The following is a 16,705-nucleotide window of genomic DNA, read 5'->3' on the forward strand; positions in this document are numbered from 1 at the left end:
AGCATCTAACATAGGTAATATTGTAATTATTTTGCATACAGTGTCACTGATAACACCTTCTGATTAGTCATATATAGAATCACCGGGACATCTCTGCAGCACTTAGAGGTGTACATCACGATCAACTTAATCAAATAGAAACAAGAGAACCAAGAACTTGGAACTGTGAGATAATGCATGTGTCCAATCTAGACCAACATTATGGCAAATGAGAATATATCTCCACTGACAGATTTCTTTTGTGAATGTCAGTAATCAGTTGATAATGTAAAATGACATGAGTCTTTGTGCTTCAGGTCAAAATGTCAGTCAGGTCAGAGCAGGTTCTGTCCTGCTCCAAGTGTAGCACTAAGGACTCAACTACAGTTACTGTACAGTTATACAGCGATCCATCATTTTAAATGCTCATTGTTTTATTTTGTCTCTTTAAGGACTTTGTTATAAATCATAAAAATATAGAGATCCAGTTGTTCTTTAATGCTTAATGAAGACGCTGTTGCTATTTCAAACTAAACGTCTACGATGGTAAACATTCTTAAATCTGAATACAAAGACATTTTCTATATTTGTTCTTCACACACATAACAGAAGTGTGTTGATGCTTCTCCTAATAGGATTTGACCCACGAGAGCAGAACAACATCTGTCAAGCATCCTCCTTATCTTTATTCTTTGTTTATGTGTGTATGTGTATGTCTCATTTAAAAAGATGCTTTGCACCAGATTGTGCCAATGGCTAATTTCCATGTGTGTTTCCTGGCAGGAAAAAGGTAAAAATATTTTATTCCGACTTTATGGGCAACACTTTATAGAGTTACAACAATAGTTTTTAAAGCTTTGGGAAATACACTTTTCTTAGCTGAACTATTTGTAATATAAGCAACAGAAGCTCCGGGACGTCTCCTGCTAGAAGACTAGAAAGCAAAAGGGCCTTTTACCATGTAGTCTACAATCGCCTTTTATTCAAAATCTAATTAGATTGTTCAATTTCATTTACTTTGAAACGGTTTATTTCATCACACATAACAAATTAAATGGTTAAAAGTGGATCATGTGATGCATATTATTGTTTGAAGCAAATAATTTGAGTCATTTTTTGACTGGAATAACTCCAGTAACATTGACATACAGTATTTTCAGAACAGGCACCAATCAGATGTCCTCCTCTCCCACAGCCAATTTATATAATTCAAATCCCACAATCTTTTATCTAAACAGCAGATTTAAGTTCTTTTTTCACCACAATGTACAACAGTCATCTGTCTGTTCTTAACTACGTCATGTAGAAAAAACACAGAAACAAACCCAACGAAATCTTCAACAACTGTGTCGACTTTTTTAAAGCTGTCAAATTACACACACCCAATCACCTTGAGAAGACGAGGGGCTACACCTACGTGGGACAATCAGTGCAACCCTAATGGCTTTTATGGCTTTAGGTGGAATTGTCAATTTACAAAAAACTCTACAAGGTGTGCATTGTGTGTTTGTGTCAGGACAAAATCAGTGCTTACTCAAGAAACTATAACATTTGTATTACAGTAGCTGTTTGAAGTAATTAATATTTGGGCTAGAAATATGAAATGATCGGATTTGATGTGCAGCAAAATAGGTATTATCTTCTTTCTTCCTCTTGTTTCCAAAATCAATGTGGAAATTCAAAGGGATTTGATCTGCGTAGCTTCATCTCACACAGGTGAGAGTGTGGAGTGGGAACCCACTGGTCTAATAATGATGTGACTGACTTTTCTCTGGCAGAGATCTTGATGTCCATGGGCCTCCAACGCAACCTCGGTCAAACAAATCTGCCCTTACTCTTCCACATCACACACGGCAAAAGGCCCATCATCCGTATGCAGACACAGCAGAGCACTGAAGTCAAAGATCCTCCCAGCTTTATGGGAATAGCTTAAGATTTTGAGGTTCTCTTTGGGAGTGACGAGGATTGACAGGATCAGGAATGAAGACATCAGAGGGACAGCTCATGTTAGATGTGTTGGAGATAAAGTCAGAGAGGCCAGATTGAGGTGGTTTGGACATGTTCAGAGGAGAAACTGTGAATATATCGGTAGAAGGATGCTGAGGTTGGAGCTGCCAGGCAGGAGGTCTAGAGGAAGAGCAAAGAGGAGATTTATGGATGTAGTGAGAGAGGACATGAAGAGAAGAGGATGCAGAGGACAGGGTTAGATGGAGGCAGATGATTCGCTGTGGTGTCCCCTGACACTGAACAGCTGAGAAGAACGTAAGAAGAAGAATTTCTGGAAAAAAGTACAAGCAACCTATTAATATTCCTCAAGGACTGAAAATTGCAATCAGAAATCTACTTAACACTTTTGCAAAGGTGTAAAACTAGAAGCACAGCTGATCATTTGAAAGGTTGCAGGCTTAAGGGCGCTGAAATATTTCTATCGGACCAAAATAAATGGTAATGTTAGGCTAGTGGTAAGGCCAGCTAAGCAAAAGGGATGAGAAGACTCTAGGACCGAAGAGCAGGAAAAGAAAAGGACAAAGAGAAGAAAGGATGTGGCCTTATTAATTTTTCACTTTCATTTAGAGTCAATTATTTAAGAGGCATGTTGCATTGCGTCTCCGATACACCACAGGCCCTCACATTTAAGGCACCTCAACATCAACACACTGTCACACACCAACTATGCACAATAACAGCATATGTATTCACCATATTCATAAATTGTGTCTTGCATAGACACACTGCTCTGCATACAGACGCTTGTGCACAATCCCAGGGGAGCTGATTAGGGTAAGATTTGTCAGGCAACCTTCCCCCCACCCACATATCTGCTACATCGCCATCCCCACTTTCAGCTTTTTTTCTTTGAATCATTATAATAATATGCACACAAAGACAGAGAGAGAGAGAGAGAGAGAGAGAGCGACAGCTCAGACACCTCTGCACTAAGTAATATTGACATATGCTTTTCTATTAACATTTCAGTTTGTTGAACCGAACTATTGTAGTTATTTTATAAGAAAAAGCCAAAAGAATGTATATATCGACATATGTACAGTGTGTTAACATTATCCAACTCTACTGTGTGTTGTGATCGTCATAAACTATGCTGTTTAAAATGCTTTTTGCTTTTTTTACACACAGCCCCAAATAGACTACAGAAACTATAGACTAAAGAAAAAGTTTTTGTTTCACTGACACTCTAAATCCATAGCAGCAAGAGTACATGATGTAGACTTTCTTTGCACTTTTGCATACACTACATGTCTGTGTAAATCTATTATACCTTCAACAACTGTCAGGCGAAAATCACCAGTTTCAAAAAGCACAGATGAAAAAGCAACTGTGTATACTTTTCATCGTTAATAATGGACCAATTAGTTTAGTCACTTCTGGTATTGAACATGCTGGCTGAGTGATATGGCTTACGTAAGTGGAATGACTTATATTTAATGTCCTTAGCTCTACCTGTAAAAATAGATTCCTGACTTTGTGAAGTGACAGAGAGACTGAGAGACTGGGTTAGATTCGGATTTCATGAAATGACAATGATGGAGTGAAAATTAGTCCTCCAAGCCCCAACATATCACCACCATCTAATAATCACAATTTATTATTGACTGTTAGTAACCGCAGGAGCATGTTCAGAACCTTTTTATTAAGAGTTGTGGTCATCTTTTGAGACACCATGCTGTAGTTGGTAAGGATTAAGAATACAATTTCAACCATCCTGTACATCCAGATAAATCAAAATAATTTCAGAAACTCTTTAAAATTTGCTCCCTGACGAGCAGATGGGCATATTTTAACATGAAATTTCAAATTTCACAGGGTAACAAAAAGAATCCAACTCCACAAATATCTCCTGTGTTTCAGACACATTTTGAGACTAGTTGTCAAACTATTGTCTGCTTCTTGGCCCAGATACATCACACCGTCTGGATACAGCACAGAAACAAGGCATCTGATCAAAGAGTGTAGAAGAGAAGAAGAAAAGCAAAATAAGGACAATAGAGACAAAAACAGCAGAAACTGGCAGAATTCAAAAACAAGGGAATTACAGGGGGAGAGGAATGAGTTTAATTCAAAGAACAGCAGACTATTTGAATAAAGTCAGAGGATGTGGGGTGATGTTACTGGCTCTGGAGAGAACCTGTAGATCTGGAGCCCCATTGTCTTGTATTTCAATTAAAAAATATATGTAATATATACAGTATATAAAGGCTTTATAATTTGTAAATGAGCAGCATGATCTCTACATTTCTTCCCACCACTGTCAGAGTTTTTAATGCTTTCAGAAGAAGTGTGTTTGGTGATGATTACATGAAGGGGACAATTCAATGTTGGAAGGTCTAACTTGGCTTAAAAAAGCCACAATTAATGAGACAGGAAATTTTGCCCCACTCACAATATTAGAGCCCGTGGTGCAGAGAAAATACCCCTAATTAACAGCTCACATTACAACACATTCCAAATTGTATATAAAAATAAGAAAGTTTCTCTCCTCCTTTGTGTATAATTTTTGGATATGTGTATATATGTTTACACGTGTGGCAGTAAAGATCAGGCATCACGCACGGGCACCGACCGCAGGATCAGTGGTTCAATTCCCGGTTCGTCCTGGCTATTTGTCGAAGTGTCCTAAACCACTGCCACTGAATGTTTGTGTGAATGAGTAAATGAGAGGCAACATTGTAAAGCACTTTGGATAAAAGCCATTTACCAAGAACCATATCACATGGCCAACAGGGGTCCCTAAACTGTTATCTGCAGGTTTTATATAATTCTGAACTGTAAATAATTTGATAAATGCCATGCTTATATTCACACTAATAGTTTATAGCATGGATTTGATAGTTTTTTTGATAGATTTTAAGCATTCAAACTGGTTAATTGTCTGCTTAAATATCATTTTTATTCAAAGTGCTTTGAAATGTTGGTTCCCATTCACACAGACAGACACAGCCACACACCATCCAAGCTGCTCCTCTGACCCACCAGGATGTATGTGGGATCAGTGCCATCTCCAAAGACACTTCAACATGTAGTCAGGAAGGACTGGGAGTCGAATCACTGACCCAATGGAGTTCATTTTCTCTAAGCCTGATTTTTTTTTTCTTCTTCTTTTGCTCTTTGTTTATGGCAAGTTTTGGCTACAGGCTCACACAGACTCAAAAGTTCAATCTGTCCAATATAATAACATTCTCATTTCCCTTTCATGGTCCATAGCATCATGACAGAACTAACTTCATAAAATCTCACATTAGAATGAACAGTTTAGAGATTAGTGTGCATGTGCATGAAATCATAAAATCATGATTATATGAGCAGATGGCAGATGTTTGGTGCTTGCATGGCATTTAATGACTTCTGCCACTGAGATTGATGTAACAACTGACTATTACCCTCTAGTGGTAACGTTGGGCACATGCACGGGGAAATACACATAAAAAATCCGTCTGCTTATGCAGAGCATCCACCCATGAGACACATAATACACATACATTATGTCTTTAACAACAAACAATTCTGTCATGCAACAACCGCATGCTATTTATATCATGGTTTTGTTACTGATTACTATCACTTTGATATTATGATAACTACTATTGCTTAATGGTGCCTTTATATATATTTCTTTCTTATAAACAACACATTTCATAGCCGTGATTTGTTTGAATCACTATTCTATATCAGGCTATTTATTACAAAAACCTTGAACAAAATCAGTTTAACAAAATCTGTCTATTAATTAATTTTTGTATTTATCGTTGATATTATAATAAAATAATAACCTGCATTAAAAGGCGAATGTTTGGACAAGAAAATATTATTAACATCTGTCCCAATGCTGCAAGTTGATTGCTTACTTTGCCTGAACCATTCAACCACTGGCTCATATATCAGGCGCTAGTGGCTTCAGGTAGTGTCAGCCAATCAGAAACTAGAAGCACATGTCAGATCCGCCTTCAAATCGATACCATTGGTGGCGTTTTTTATTACGTAACGACATTGTGGGCGGGGTGTTTGGTACTACGCTTTGTGTTGTCCAGCGCTTTACCAGCTGCACTTGGCCTTGGAGGAAAGAAGAGCTGAGCAGCTGGCAGTTGGCTGGGTAACCCTACAGTTATCTACAGGTGAGTGGGTCATGGTGATGAAGTGCATCTGTAACAATACTTTAGTTCAGGTTTAAAGCAAGTTTTACCTGCAAATAATGTCTATAATGTCGTGCCATTTGAGAGGCACCGTTCAGGATGCACTTACGAGGTAACCTAGCTTAACGTTTGTTCCCACTAAGTTAGCTTCTCGAAATCATTAAGTGCAGGTTGAGGAGAGACGTGGTAAAATTCAGTTTATTGAACATATAACGTTATTTAAATAAACTCAGACATACCTGTTGTTATTAACGTTATGCAACATCGCCGTCGCCCTTCTTTCTTTAATCTGTATGTGGTAGAAACCGCTGGAAAAATCATGCAAACATTATCGCGGTGGTATTCAAGTTCCTATCTAGTTTAACACTATTTTGTGTTTTTTGTGAATATTTCCCCGTGACTTGACATAACTTTTACTACAGAAGCACGCGGGTGTGTACGTGACTGGAAGGTGTGTACAGTAACAGAGCATTTAAATACATTTAGTAGCAGCCAAAGGTGGCAAATAACTAATCGTAACTAATTTACTCAATTACTGTACTTAAGTACAATTACTTCAAATGTTTACTAGAATATTATCATGTTGGCTACTTTCACTTCACTACAATTCAGGCGAAGATAATGTAGCATAGTTTTACAACACTACATTAAATTTACAGCTTTCGGTACTAGTCACTATTGTACAAAATCTTGTGCAAAACCTAACTAGCTGAAAAATTATGATGTATTATTATAAATAAACGACCTGCCAGTAGATTAATAGGATAAATTCTACATATTGCGTTTATGTTCTTCTGTCAATATCTGCTGGCAGCAGTGGTTTTAAGGCTGGTTGAACACACCAGCTTTATCAAGCTGATCTTCATTATATCACATCCACAAAGCCATGTACATTACTTTAGCTCTCACTATTAGGTCATTATCTGTTTAAATTGTAAATGTTTGATTTGCAGAACATAGCTGCATAACTTGTAATAATACTTTCACTTTTCAGTACTTTCGAATGGAATAATGTTGGTTGTATTTGAAAGGTGTCAAAACAAAGTGCATCAAATCATACTGTGTATCTAGCTTTTAGTTTCAGACCACAACATTAACACCACCAGGTAGTATTAATGCTGTGGCTTTATTTGTGTATTTGAGGAGTCAGACTGTAGGTTGTACAGTTGTAAAAGGGCTGTGGTTGTGTACAAGGTGCAAGATGTTGTTGTATATTTGATCTTAACCTAATACCTTGATCTTTCACCAGAGCTGAATAGCGCAGACATAATGGAGGCCGCAAGGAGACGTACCCAGCACAGTGCCAAGGGAAAAGCATCTGATCAGATGGAGAAGTCGGCAACGTGGGGGAGAGCCTGGTGAGCTGATATTATTATGTCACAGCTTTCTGTAGGCAATTATGTCATCTAAATAAATTGCCAAAAGCTGCGATGTTGATTCACAGAATCAAAAACCCATATTTACACATTCATCTAAGGTTTACAAAGAAATTCCTTTATTAACAACATCTCCAGTGTATGAGACAGGCTCTGCAGATTTATCTGGTTTGAATTTATATATTCATTATATTTATATTCTCTATGCATAAATAAGCATAGATGCTGAGTTATAAAGTTTGAGAGAGAAATGGAATGAAGTTGTTATCTTACCTTGGTAAGAAATTTGACTCTTTGCTTATATGTGATCATATCGTGTCACCCTATCATGAAACAATCAACTCATACTGTATCTGTCTGTTAAAATAAATAATTCTCAGGGAGGTGGACTGGTTTTCCCTTATCGGTGTGATCAGCCTGCTTTGCTTTGCCCCCTTTATTGTCTTCTACTTTGTGATGGCCTGTGATCAATACGAGTGCTCCATCACCCAGCCTCTCTTTGAGTTGTACCAAGGAGAGACCACGCTGTTCTCCATCTGGGCCCGAGCACCCTCCTTCACCTGGGCAGCTGCTAAGATATATACCATCTGGGTGGCCTTCCAGGTATGAGAAAGGAGGCAAAAGTGGAAATTTAGCTTCATCTGTAGCCAAACATGAAGGAATTGTAGCAAATTTAAAAAAAAGTTGAAACAAGTTCTGTTTGTCTCCTAGGTGTTCCTGTATATGTGTGTTCCTGATGTGACTCACAAGTTTCTTCCTGGCTATGTTGGTGGAGTGCAGGAGGGAGCACGAACTCCTGCCGGTGATGAACACATGAAAACACATCTGTCCACATCTTTTTAATGAGACAATCGAATGCATTCATTTAAAGCACATGCTCTTTTAAAATTCAAACCTTCTGTGTTGTGTCCACATTCACTAGGCCTGATCAACAAGTATGAGATCAATGGGCTACAGTGTTGGCTTATCACTCATGCCTTGTGGTTTGCTAACGCTCACTATTTCCATTGGTTTTCCCCCACCATCATCTTTGACAACTGGATCCCTTTGATGTGGTGTTGCAACATTCTGGGCTACACTGTGTCCATCTTTGTTTTTATAAAGGCCTATCTTTTCCCCACCAATTTCGAGGACTGGTGAGTAGTGGCACACACAGGGCAGGATTTCACATGCATATTTGTTTCTGCATAATGTTTTTATGTATATACAGTGCCTTGCAAAAATAGTCATACTCCTTGAAAAGTGGTACATAATTGTGAAGTGAAAAAAAAAACAAAACTGTTTTTAAATTTTTTACAAATAAATATCTGAAAAGTGGGGCATGCATTTGTATTCAGCCCCCTTTACTCTGATGCCCCTAACTAAAATCCAGTGGAACCAATTGCCTTCAGCAGTCATCTAATTAGTAATTAGTAACTAATTAGTGTTACCTGTGTGTAATTTAATGTCAGTATAAATACACCTGTTCTGTGAAGCCCTCAGAGGTTTGTTAGAGAACATTAGTGAACAAACAGCATTATGATGTCCAAGGAACAGACAAGAGAGGTCAGTATAAAGTTGTGGAGAAGTTTGATGCAGGATTAGGTTATAAAAAAATATTCCAAGCTTTGAACATCTTATGGAGCACTTTACCATCTATATTCCAAAAATGGAAGGAGTGTCTGGCCTTTATAGAAGAGTGGCAAGAGCAAAGCCATTGTTGAAAGAAAGTACCATGTGCAGTGACAAGTCATATGAGGGACACGGCAAACATGTGGAAGAAGGTGCTCTGGTCAGATGGAACCAAAATTGAACTTTTTGGCCTAAATGCAAAACGATATATGCGGCTGAAACCTAACACTCCACAAACAGCATCATGTTGTGGGGATGCTTTTCTTCAGCAGGGACAGGGAAGCTGGTCAGAGTAGATGGGAAGATGGATGGAGTCAATACAGGGCAATTTTAGAAGAAAAACCTGTTCGAGTCTGCAAAAGACTCGAGACTGGGAATGAGGTTCCACAGGAGGTTAAAAATTGCTGTTCAGACTCTCTCCATCAAATCTAACTAAGTTCGAGCTATTTTGCAAAGAAGAATGGGGGAAAATTTTTCACTCTCTAGATGTGCAAAGCTGGTAGAGACATACCGCAAAAGACTCGCACCTGTAATTGCAGCAAAAGGTGGTTCTGCAAAGTATTGACTCGGGGGCTGAATACAAATGTATGTCACACTTTTCAGATGTTTATTTGTAAAAAACATTTATAATTTTCCTGTCACTGCACTATTATGTGCCACTTTGTGTTAACCTATCGCATAAAATCCAAATAAAATACATTTTATATTTGTGGTTGTAACATGTGAAACATTTCAAGTGGTATTAATACTTTTGCAAGGCACTGTATCAGTCCCTTCAGGAGTTTTCAATGTTTAATCGCAACAATGAATTCAACCATTAAACCTATTCAATAATTAATATTCAACAATCGTGAAATCACGTACTTTTGGTGGCAACAATCACAAAAATGTCAAAAATCCTAGAGGGACTGATAGACGCATAGTGTTTCAAATTCTGTAATAGTAAACAGCTTAATCAAAATTTTCACTCTGTGATTCTACAGCAAGTTCACAGGGAACATCTTCTACAACTTTATGATGGGTATTGAGTTCAACCCCCGCATTGGAAAGTGGTTTGACTTCAAGCTTTTCTTTAATGGCCGCCCAGGCATTGTAGCCTGGAGTCTCATTAATCTGTCCTACTTGGCCAAGCAGCAAGAACTGTACGGCCGTGTTACAAACTCTATGATTCTGGTCAATGTACTCCAGGTAAGAATTAAGATATATTGTAGTGTTATTACATATTATTAGAAATTCAGTAAGTGTATAATCACTTCACTGATATTTATTTTTAGTCACATTTTAGTCATTTGATGTTTGTTAGCTTTAATCTGATTTAGCTCGACAAAATCTAAAGACACTTTACTCTCATTTTATTCTGTACTTTTAAAAAGATATCTGTATCTATATAGCAATACAATATTACCCTGGATGCAGGTGTTGTCCTAAGTCTCAAATGTATTTGTTAACACGGTCGCTCTACTCAACAGAGAGTTATTCAGAACCTGGTTCACAGATATTTGGTCTAAAATATTGTTTGCTGGATACATTGTTTTCATTTGGCAAAAATGCAATGTTTGTGTCATGTTCTTTCCCTTTAGACACTGTTGTGCAAGTTTAAACTTCACAAGAACTAACATAGTTTAGTCCTTCTCTTACTTATACTTTGACCCTGACAGTTCACCTGATAAAGAAATTATCACACCATTTAATGGGCTGTAATGAACGTTCAGTTGGAGACCTGCTATCCTAATACTTTCAGTAACTTCTTATCTTGAACTGTGGCTTGAAAAATTGAAACTAAACAATTCTCAAGTCTTGCTAGAGAATCTGTCATTACATTTAGACACAGGACAGATCGGGAATTGGCTTAAATGCAGAAGTGCATATATGAAAGTTTAAGAGAGAAAGGGAATGTGATTATAAAAGTACTGTGTCCAACTCAAAGTCCCCTATTTGGAATCCCTCCAATCCACCCTGGCCTACAGTTGTATGCAAAAGTTTAGGCACCCCTGACAATGTCCAGTCACCTGGACGCACCGCCTGATCACCCAAAGCCTGTCTCAACTCCTCCCTGAAAACCCAACATTTTTCTTTTTTCAACTTCCACCAGTTTGTCGTCTGCTCTACTTTAGTCCTCCTCATCTTCCTCACGATCAGAGTCATTGTAAACTCCACCATCCTGTGTTTTCTGGCTACACTCTCCCCTATCAATAGACTCCCTATTTATAGTCACAGATCTCTTTCAGATTACAAGATCTAGTCCACCTGAGTGCTTCTAACTCTGCTCTTCTATATCACCCTATTTTCTTGCTTCTTCTGGAAAAAAGTATTCACTCCAGCTATTTCCACCTGGTGGACGAATTTAAAAATTTTAAATTGAAGGCCAGTATTCCAAAAGGAAATCTTAACCTAAAGGAATGTATAAGTTTAACTTAAGATAAATGTGGGATCAAAAATGTCATTTTCAATGGAAGATTTTTTTTCTCTGTATGTCAGGCTAACTTAAGGAACTGACACGACAATTCTAAACTTTTTTTTTCAATGAATATAGCTTTGACTTATTTGATGGCTTGAAAATAATAAAAAAAAACGAATGGCAGAAAATGTCTCTAGGATCTCTTAAGGGTTAAGTACTTAGACAGTAGATCTGCGGCCACTAGATCTCACCTTATTATCAGATCACTGGAAGGTAGAAGGCCACCTACTGAACCATAGTTACAGGCAGATAAAAACTGATAATGCCCCATTTAAGGTTGTATAACAAAACAGTCACATCTCCTACATAGTTTAACATTTTGTGTTTAGAAGCTGTTTCACCAGAAAGTTTTTGTGAGTCTTACTATCATTATTCTGTTGGTTTTGTGTTTCCTTTAGGCAATTTATGTGTTGGATTTCTTCTGGAATGAAGCCTGGTACTTAAAGACTATTGATATTTGCCATGACCACTTTGGATGGTATCTGGGCTGGGGAGACTGTGTCTGGTTGCCGTACCTCTACACACTACAGGTAACAAATACACATGTTAAGCTGTAATGAATCTATCATAAATATTAAACAACATCTTTTAAGTGTAGCAGTATCACAAAGCAACATATTTAGGGACTGTTTCTGTAATCTTTACGCTAATTGTTGACAAAATTACAAAGTCCATCAACCATCTAAAAGAAAATTACAATAAACCCAAGTGTATTTCATGTTGCAAGTATATGTCACTTTCTTTGCAAGTACCAAAACACTAGCAAAGTCATTACAAAAGTAAATTAATCAAAAAATAAATGTGTATTTGGCTCTCCAGGGCCTGTACCTGGTGTACCATCCAGTCCAGCTCTCCAACTTCCATGCCATGGCTGTCCTGTCGCTTGGTCTTGTTGGATATTACATTTTTCGCTCCACTAACCACCAAAAAGACCTTTTTCGCCGCACAGACGGCTCCTGCTCAATCTGGGGATGTAAGCCATCTTACATTAAGTGCTCATACCACTCAGCTGATGGCGCCGTCCACCAAAGCAAGCTCCTTACCTCAGGCTTCTGGGGCGTGTCCCGCCACTTCAACTATACAGGTGACCTGATGGGTTCTCTGGCCTACTGTGCCGCCTGTGGCTTTGGCCATATACTGCCATACTTCTACATTGTTTACATGACCATCCTGCTGATTCACCGCTGTGTGCGTGATGAGCACCGCTGCAGCAGCAAGTATGGCAAGGACTGGAAACGCTATACTGATGCTGTGCCTTACCGGCTAGTTCCTGGAGTGTTTTAGAGAGAGGTGCAGGAACAGGGTGAGGTTAGATGTCTGTGACCACCATCTGTGGTGGAAAAATGTTTATTTTCAAAGTTTAGGCTGATAAACCCCCATATTTTATACCTTTATCTTTTATACAATTTAGGTATTTGAATCAAGCCCTGGAAAATACAGTATGTCAGACTGTGCCAGAGGCAAAACCCATTTAGCATTTACTGTAGGTAAATATTGGATCTATTGAAGTATTGGATCACAGCATCCCTTGTTTATTTGTTCTCCTCATACATATGAAAATAAAGATGCTATACAGTTTTTGCTATATTACTCTGCCTCAGTAAGGGCAGTTTGATACCACGCTGCTGCTGTCTTCCTGCTGTGACAATTGAAGATAGTTAAACAAGTTCATAGTTTTAAAAACAATATGGTAAATCTGTAGAGCTAGTAAGACCAAGCACAACTTAAACTAGCACAAATCAAATCAGAAACATAATCAGAGCTCAGAAAACAAGCACTCAGGTAGGCCAATAAATATATTTTTTGTTGATTAAGTGAGACATCACATTTTCACACCACAGTGAAAGTTGGTACATTTATTATCAGTATTGACAAAGGTATATGTGGTTTGTTGCAGTCGTACTGGCCTAATAGAGCATGTGTGATTGTTGGCTTCACTGCCATAAGAAATTCTGTAGTCTTTGAATGAAGGCTGTCTGAGTTCTCTGAACACCAAAAAACAAATCGCACTTAACTGCAGGGGACCCAGGGGGCTCAATTGTTAGTGTACTGCCTGTAAAGCATTCCGAAAAGTGACAATTTGTATTTGCTTTATGTTAAACATGTCATCTTGCTCAAGTTTCTTCCTTTTTTGTGGTTTCTGCAGTGTCCAACCAGAACATTTGTTTGTGTTTTCATTACCTCATACCAGCACTGCCTTTCTAAGCATGAAGTAACAAAAATAAAGTTTAATTTTTGTTATGGCTTTGTTCTTTCTACTGGGTCTAACCATAGTACTTTACTTTTACTTCGAACATTTTTAAGTCATTCATTTTTACACTTAGTGAAGTAGATCAATAGTAAATAAATTGTGAATTAAGCAGCCCCATATGAGCTTGAAAAGGTTATATATTTGTGCATGTAAGAGCAGCTAATACAATAGTGTCAGATATTTTCATTCATCACAGGACTGTGTCTTTTAGATGTAGTACTTAATGTTTAACACTAGGAGGCAGTAGATGACACCTAATCACAGTGGTCAGTCAGGTTTACTTAAAAGTCCCAATTCCACAGAATAAGCACTCAACTGAGAGCACAGATCCAGCCATAAACCCTTAGTCCACTTTAAGCAGAAAACTGGTCAAAACCAAAAACTGAACTCTAGCAATACATTGAAAAACATAAAATACACATTTTTACTAGTAAACATAACATGATCAAACCTGGTGAAGGCCAAATAATAAAACAGAAAAGATCCTTGTATCTAGATGTTTTTTTCTCAACATTATCAGCTCAGTCAATGGAGTTTTTTTTTTTTTTTTTTCATTTAACAGAGGTGTTTGATATTCTAGAAGCTACCTTGAAAACACTATCTGACAAACATGTAACATGGCTCATAGTAAGTGAAAATGTGCTCTCAAGTGTTTTAGTAATCGATCAGAGCTGGAGGCCCATTATGCCATGTAAGCACTGGGCTGCTCACTGAACCTAACCATCAGCAGGTCTCCTATCAGTGTAATGATACAAGTTATGGATGTAAATCAGATATGATAATGTAAGGTTCATTGATTCCTCTTGCCTTTGTTCAAAGCTAATGCAATAGGCACCCGATTCATTACATTGCATTACTTGAAACCGAGTTACCGTTCATTCTTTTTTTTTAGGTTAATTGATTCTCCAATTATCCCTGGAGGTGAGGAAGTGTTGCATGAGATTGAAGGGGTTCCATTGTGCAATGGATGGGTTCACTCAAAGCCAAGTTGTCAAATAGCCCTCTGTGAAAGATATGGAAAAATGAAGAAAGTAATGGCACTAAATCCTAGACTATTGAATTTGCAATTGGGGATCATGCACCCATCCATATAAATGTCTAGTGTACACAATAGGCATATTGTGGAGGCATTTTTATGCAGCTGCACATTCATCTCCACTGAAGGGCAGGTGGGGGTCAGGGAGAAAGAAGTATGAATGGCAGAGAAATAAGAGGCAAAGACAGAAGGGGAGTAGTAGAATGAGATATACAGAAAGCACAATGGGATAGTTGGAGTTAGTGCCACTCCTCAGCCAAAGTTGGCTTTATTTCCCGTGAGGCCAAATTAGTTTTTATTGGAAGTTTGGGGGTAAGGGACTTGTGGGCAAGCTGGGAGGAAAGGGGCACCACAGAGGGAGGAAAATACATCATTTGTCAGCAAACTGCGAGCACTAACAACTCACATGTACCATAAAGTACAGCAGACCACTAAAGAGGATTCCTGGCCACAGCAGCCCTAATAATCACATTGTGGTGGGTGAGGCTAGATGGACTGGCTGCTTGTGCTTGGTGGCAAAGGAGTAATTCCTACTGTCATAATGTTGATTTCTTTGTGCTTTGGTTTGATGGTTACATTTATTGCAAGGGTCTTTTATTTCTATTGCTTAGACAGCTGAGCAACAAATGGGATTCAAGTCTTCCTTTAGTTTTTAGCATCACTTGCGACATGGCTCTGGGGACGGTAATCTCTGCTTGTCAGCGTGTCACTCCACCCCTTTGTTCTTGGCTTAACAGCTTCTGGCTGCCATGACATTTCTTTTCGTTCTCTAAATGTCCATGGCTCCCAGTATTTGGGGATTACCTTACTTTTCCTTTAGCTCCACCTCTGGCTGGGCATTTGTGGTTTAATTGCAAGCATTGACTTTGCCATAAAATTTATGTTGATGTCGCACGCGACAAGGCCTGGGTGCAAACAGTCCATGTGTACAGAGTCGTGTACCTGTGGAGGTGATCGAGCTTCGTCCAATAGGTGGCGATATAGGTTACTGTTTCCATGACCGCAGTAACAAATCAACATGGTGTTTGCTGGAGTGTGTTTACCTCTGCGGTCTAATTACGACACAGAACGAAGACAAAGGAAGGAAATGGCCATTTCATTTCAGAATTTTCAATTCCATTCCTGTCTGAATGATAAGGTAACAAATCATCATACATGCCTTTGTATGTGGTCTTGTTCAGAGACAAACATGTGAACTCAACCTTGCATAGCTCGCAGCAACTGTGTGTGCAAACTCATGTGAACCGTGTATAGTGCCTAAACTGGCATTTAGTCCCATAATTAGGCAACATTTTTAATTAGTCTATTACTTTTGTTTTAGTGTAAATTCATGCTTCAGGTCTATGTTCAGGTTTGTGTTCGGTGCTAATTCAATCATGTTGCTTTTTTCTTCACTCTTGCACTCATCTTTCTTCCTTCCTTCTTTTTCCCTTTTCTGATCTCTATGCTGGTCTGACCATCACTTTAAACGAGAAGAGTCTTTAATAGAGCCAAGATAAACCAATGATGTGTCTGTTAAAAAGATCTTTAGTAATAGTCCTCGAAGAGATACCTGCTCTTTTTCAGCAATTTGACATTTTTGGCTCAAGACCAAAAGCATGATAGCCCGAAGCAATAAAACACATCCCACCTAAAGTCTAAAATGTCCTTTATTGTGCTCTTCCAGACATATGGAAACAGGTCTTGAATTGAAAACAAGGTGTCTGCCAAAATAAGCTGATAGAATCCCTCGCCCGCAATTTGGGCTTGACTCCTCGTAACTCCCTCATAGAGTTGAATAAAAAAGATTATGGGCAGAGAATGAATTAGAGGGATTAAAAAGGGTTCTCAGACCTCGCCACAAATCCT

At 38.4% G+C, this 16,705-nt stretch overlaps 1 protein-coding gene across 1 annotated transcript; it reads left to right on the forward strand.

Annotated features, from left to right (window-relative positions):
• Window positions 1-6,056: 6,056 nt before the first annotated feature.
• On the forward strand, window positions 6,057-13,811 carry dhcr7 (7-dehydrocholesterol reductase). The gene is made up of 8 exons (XM_067494976.1): window positions 6,057-6,107; window positions 7,375-7,483; window positions 7,882-8,104; window positions 8,213-8,303; window positions 8,424-8,637; window positions 10,096-10,300; window positions 11,969-12,100; window positions 12,390-13,811. The coding sequence occupies exons 2-8, from the start codon at window positions 7,395-7,397 to the stop codon at window positions 12,852-12,854; spliced, it is 1,419 nt and encodes a 472-aa protein (XP_067351077.1). The 5' UTR covers window positions 6,057-6,107; window positions 7,375-7,394; the 3' UTR covers window positions 12,855-13,811.
• The last annotated feature ends 2,894 nt before the right edge of the window (window positions 13,812-16,705 follow it).

Source organism: Channa argus, chromosome 2, assembly GCF_033026475.1.
Source record: "Channa argus isolate prfri chromosome 2, Channa argus male v1.0, whole genome shotgun sequence".
Classification (NCBI taxonomy): Eukaryota; Metazoa; Chordata; class Actinopteri; order Anabantiformes; family Channidae; genus Channa; species Channa argus.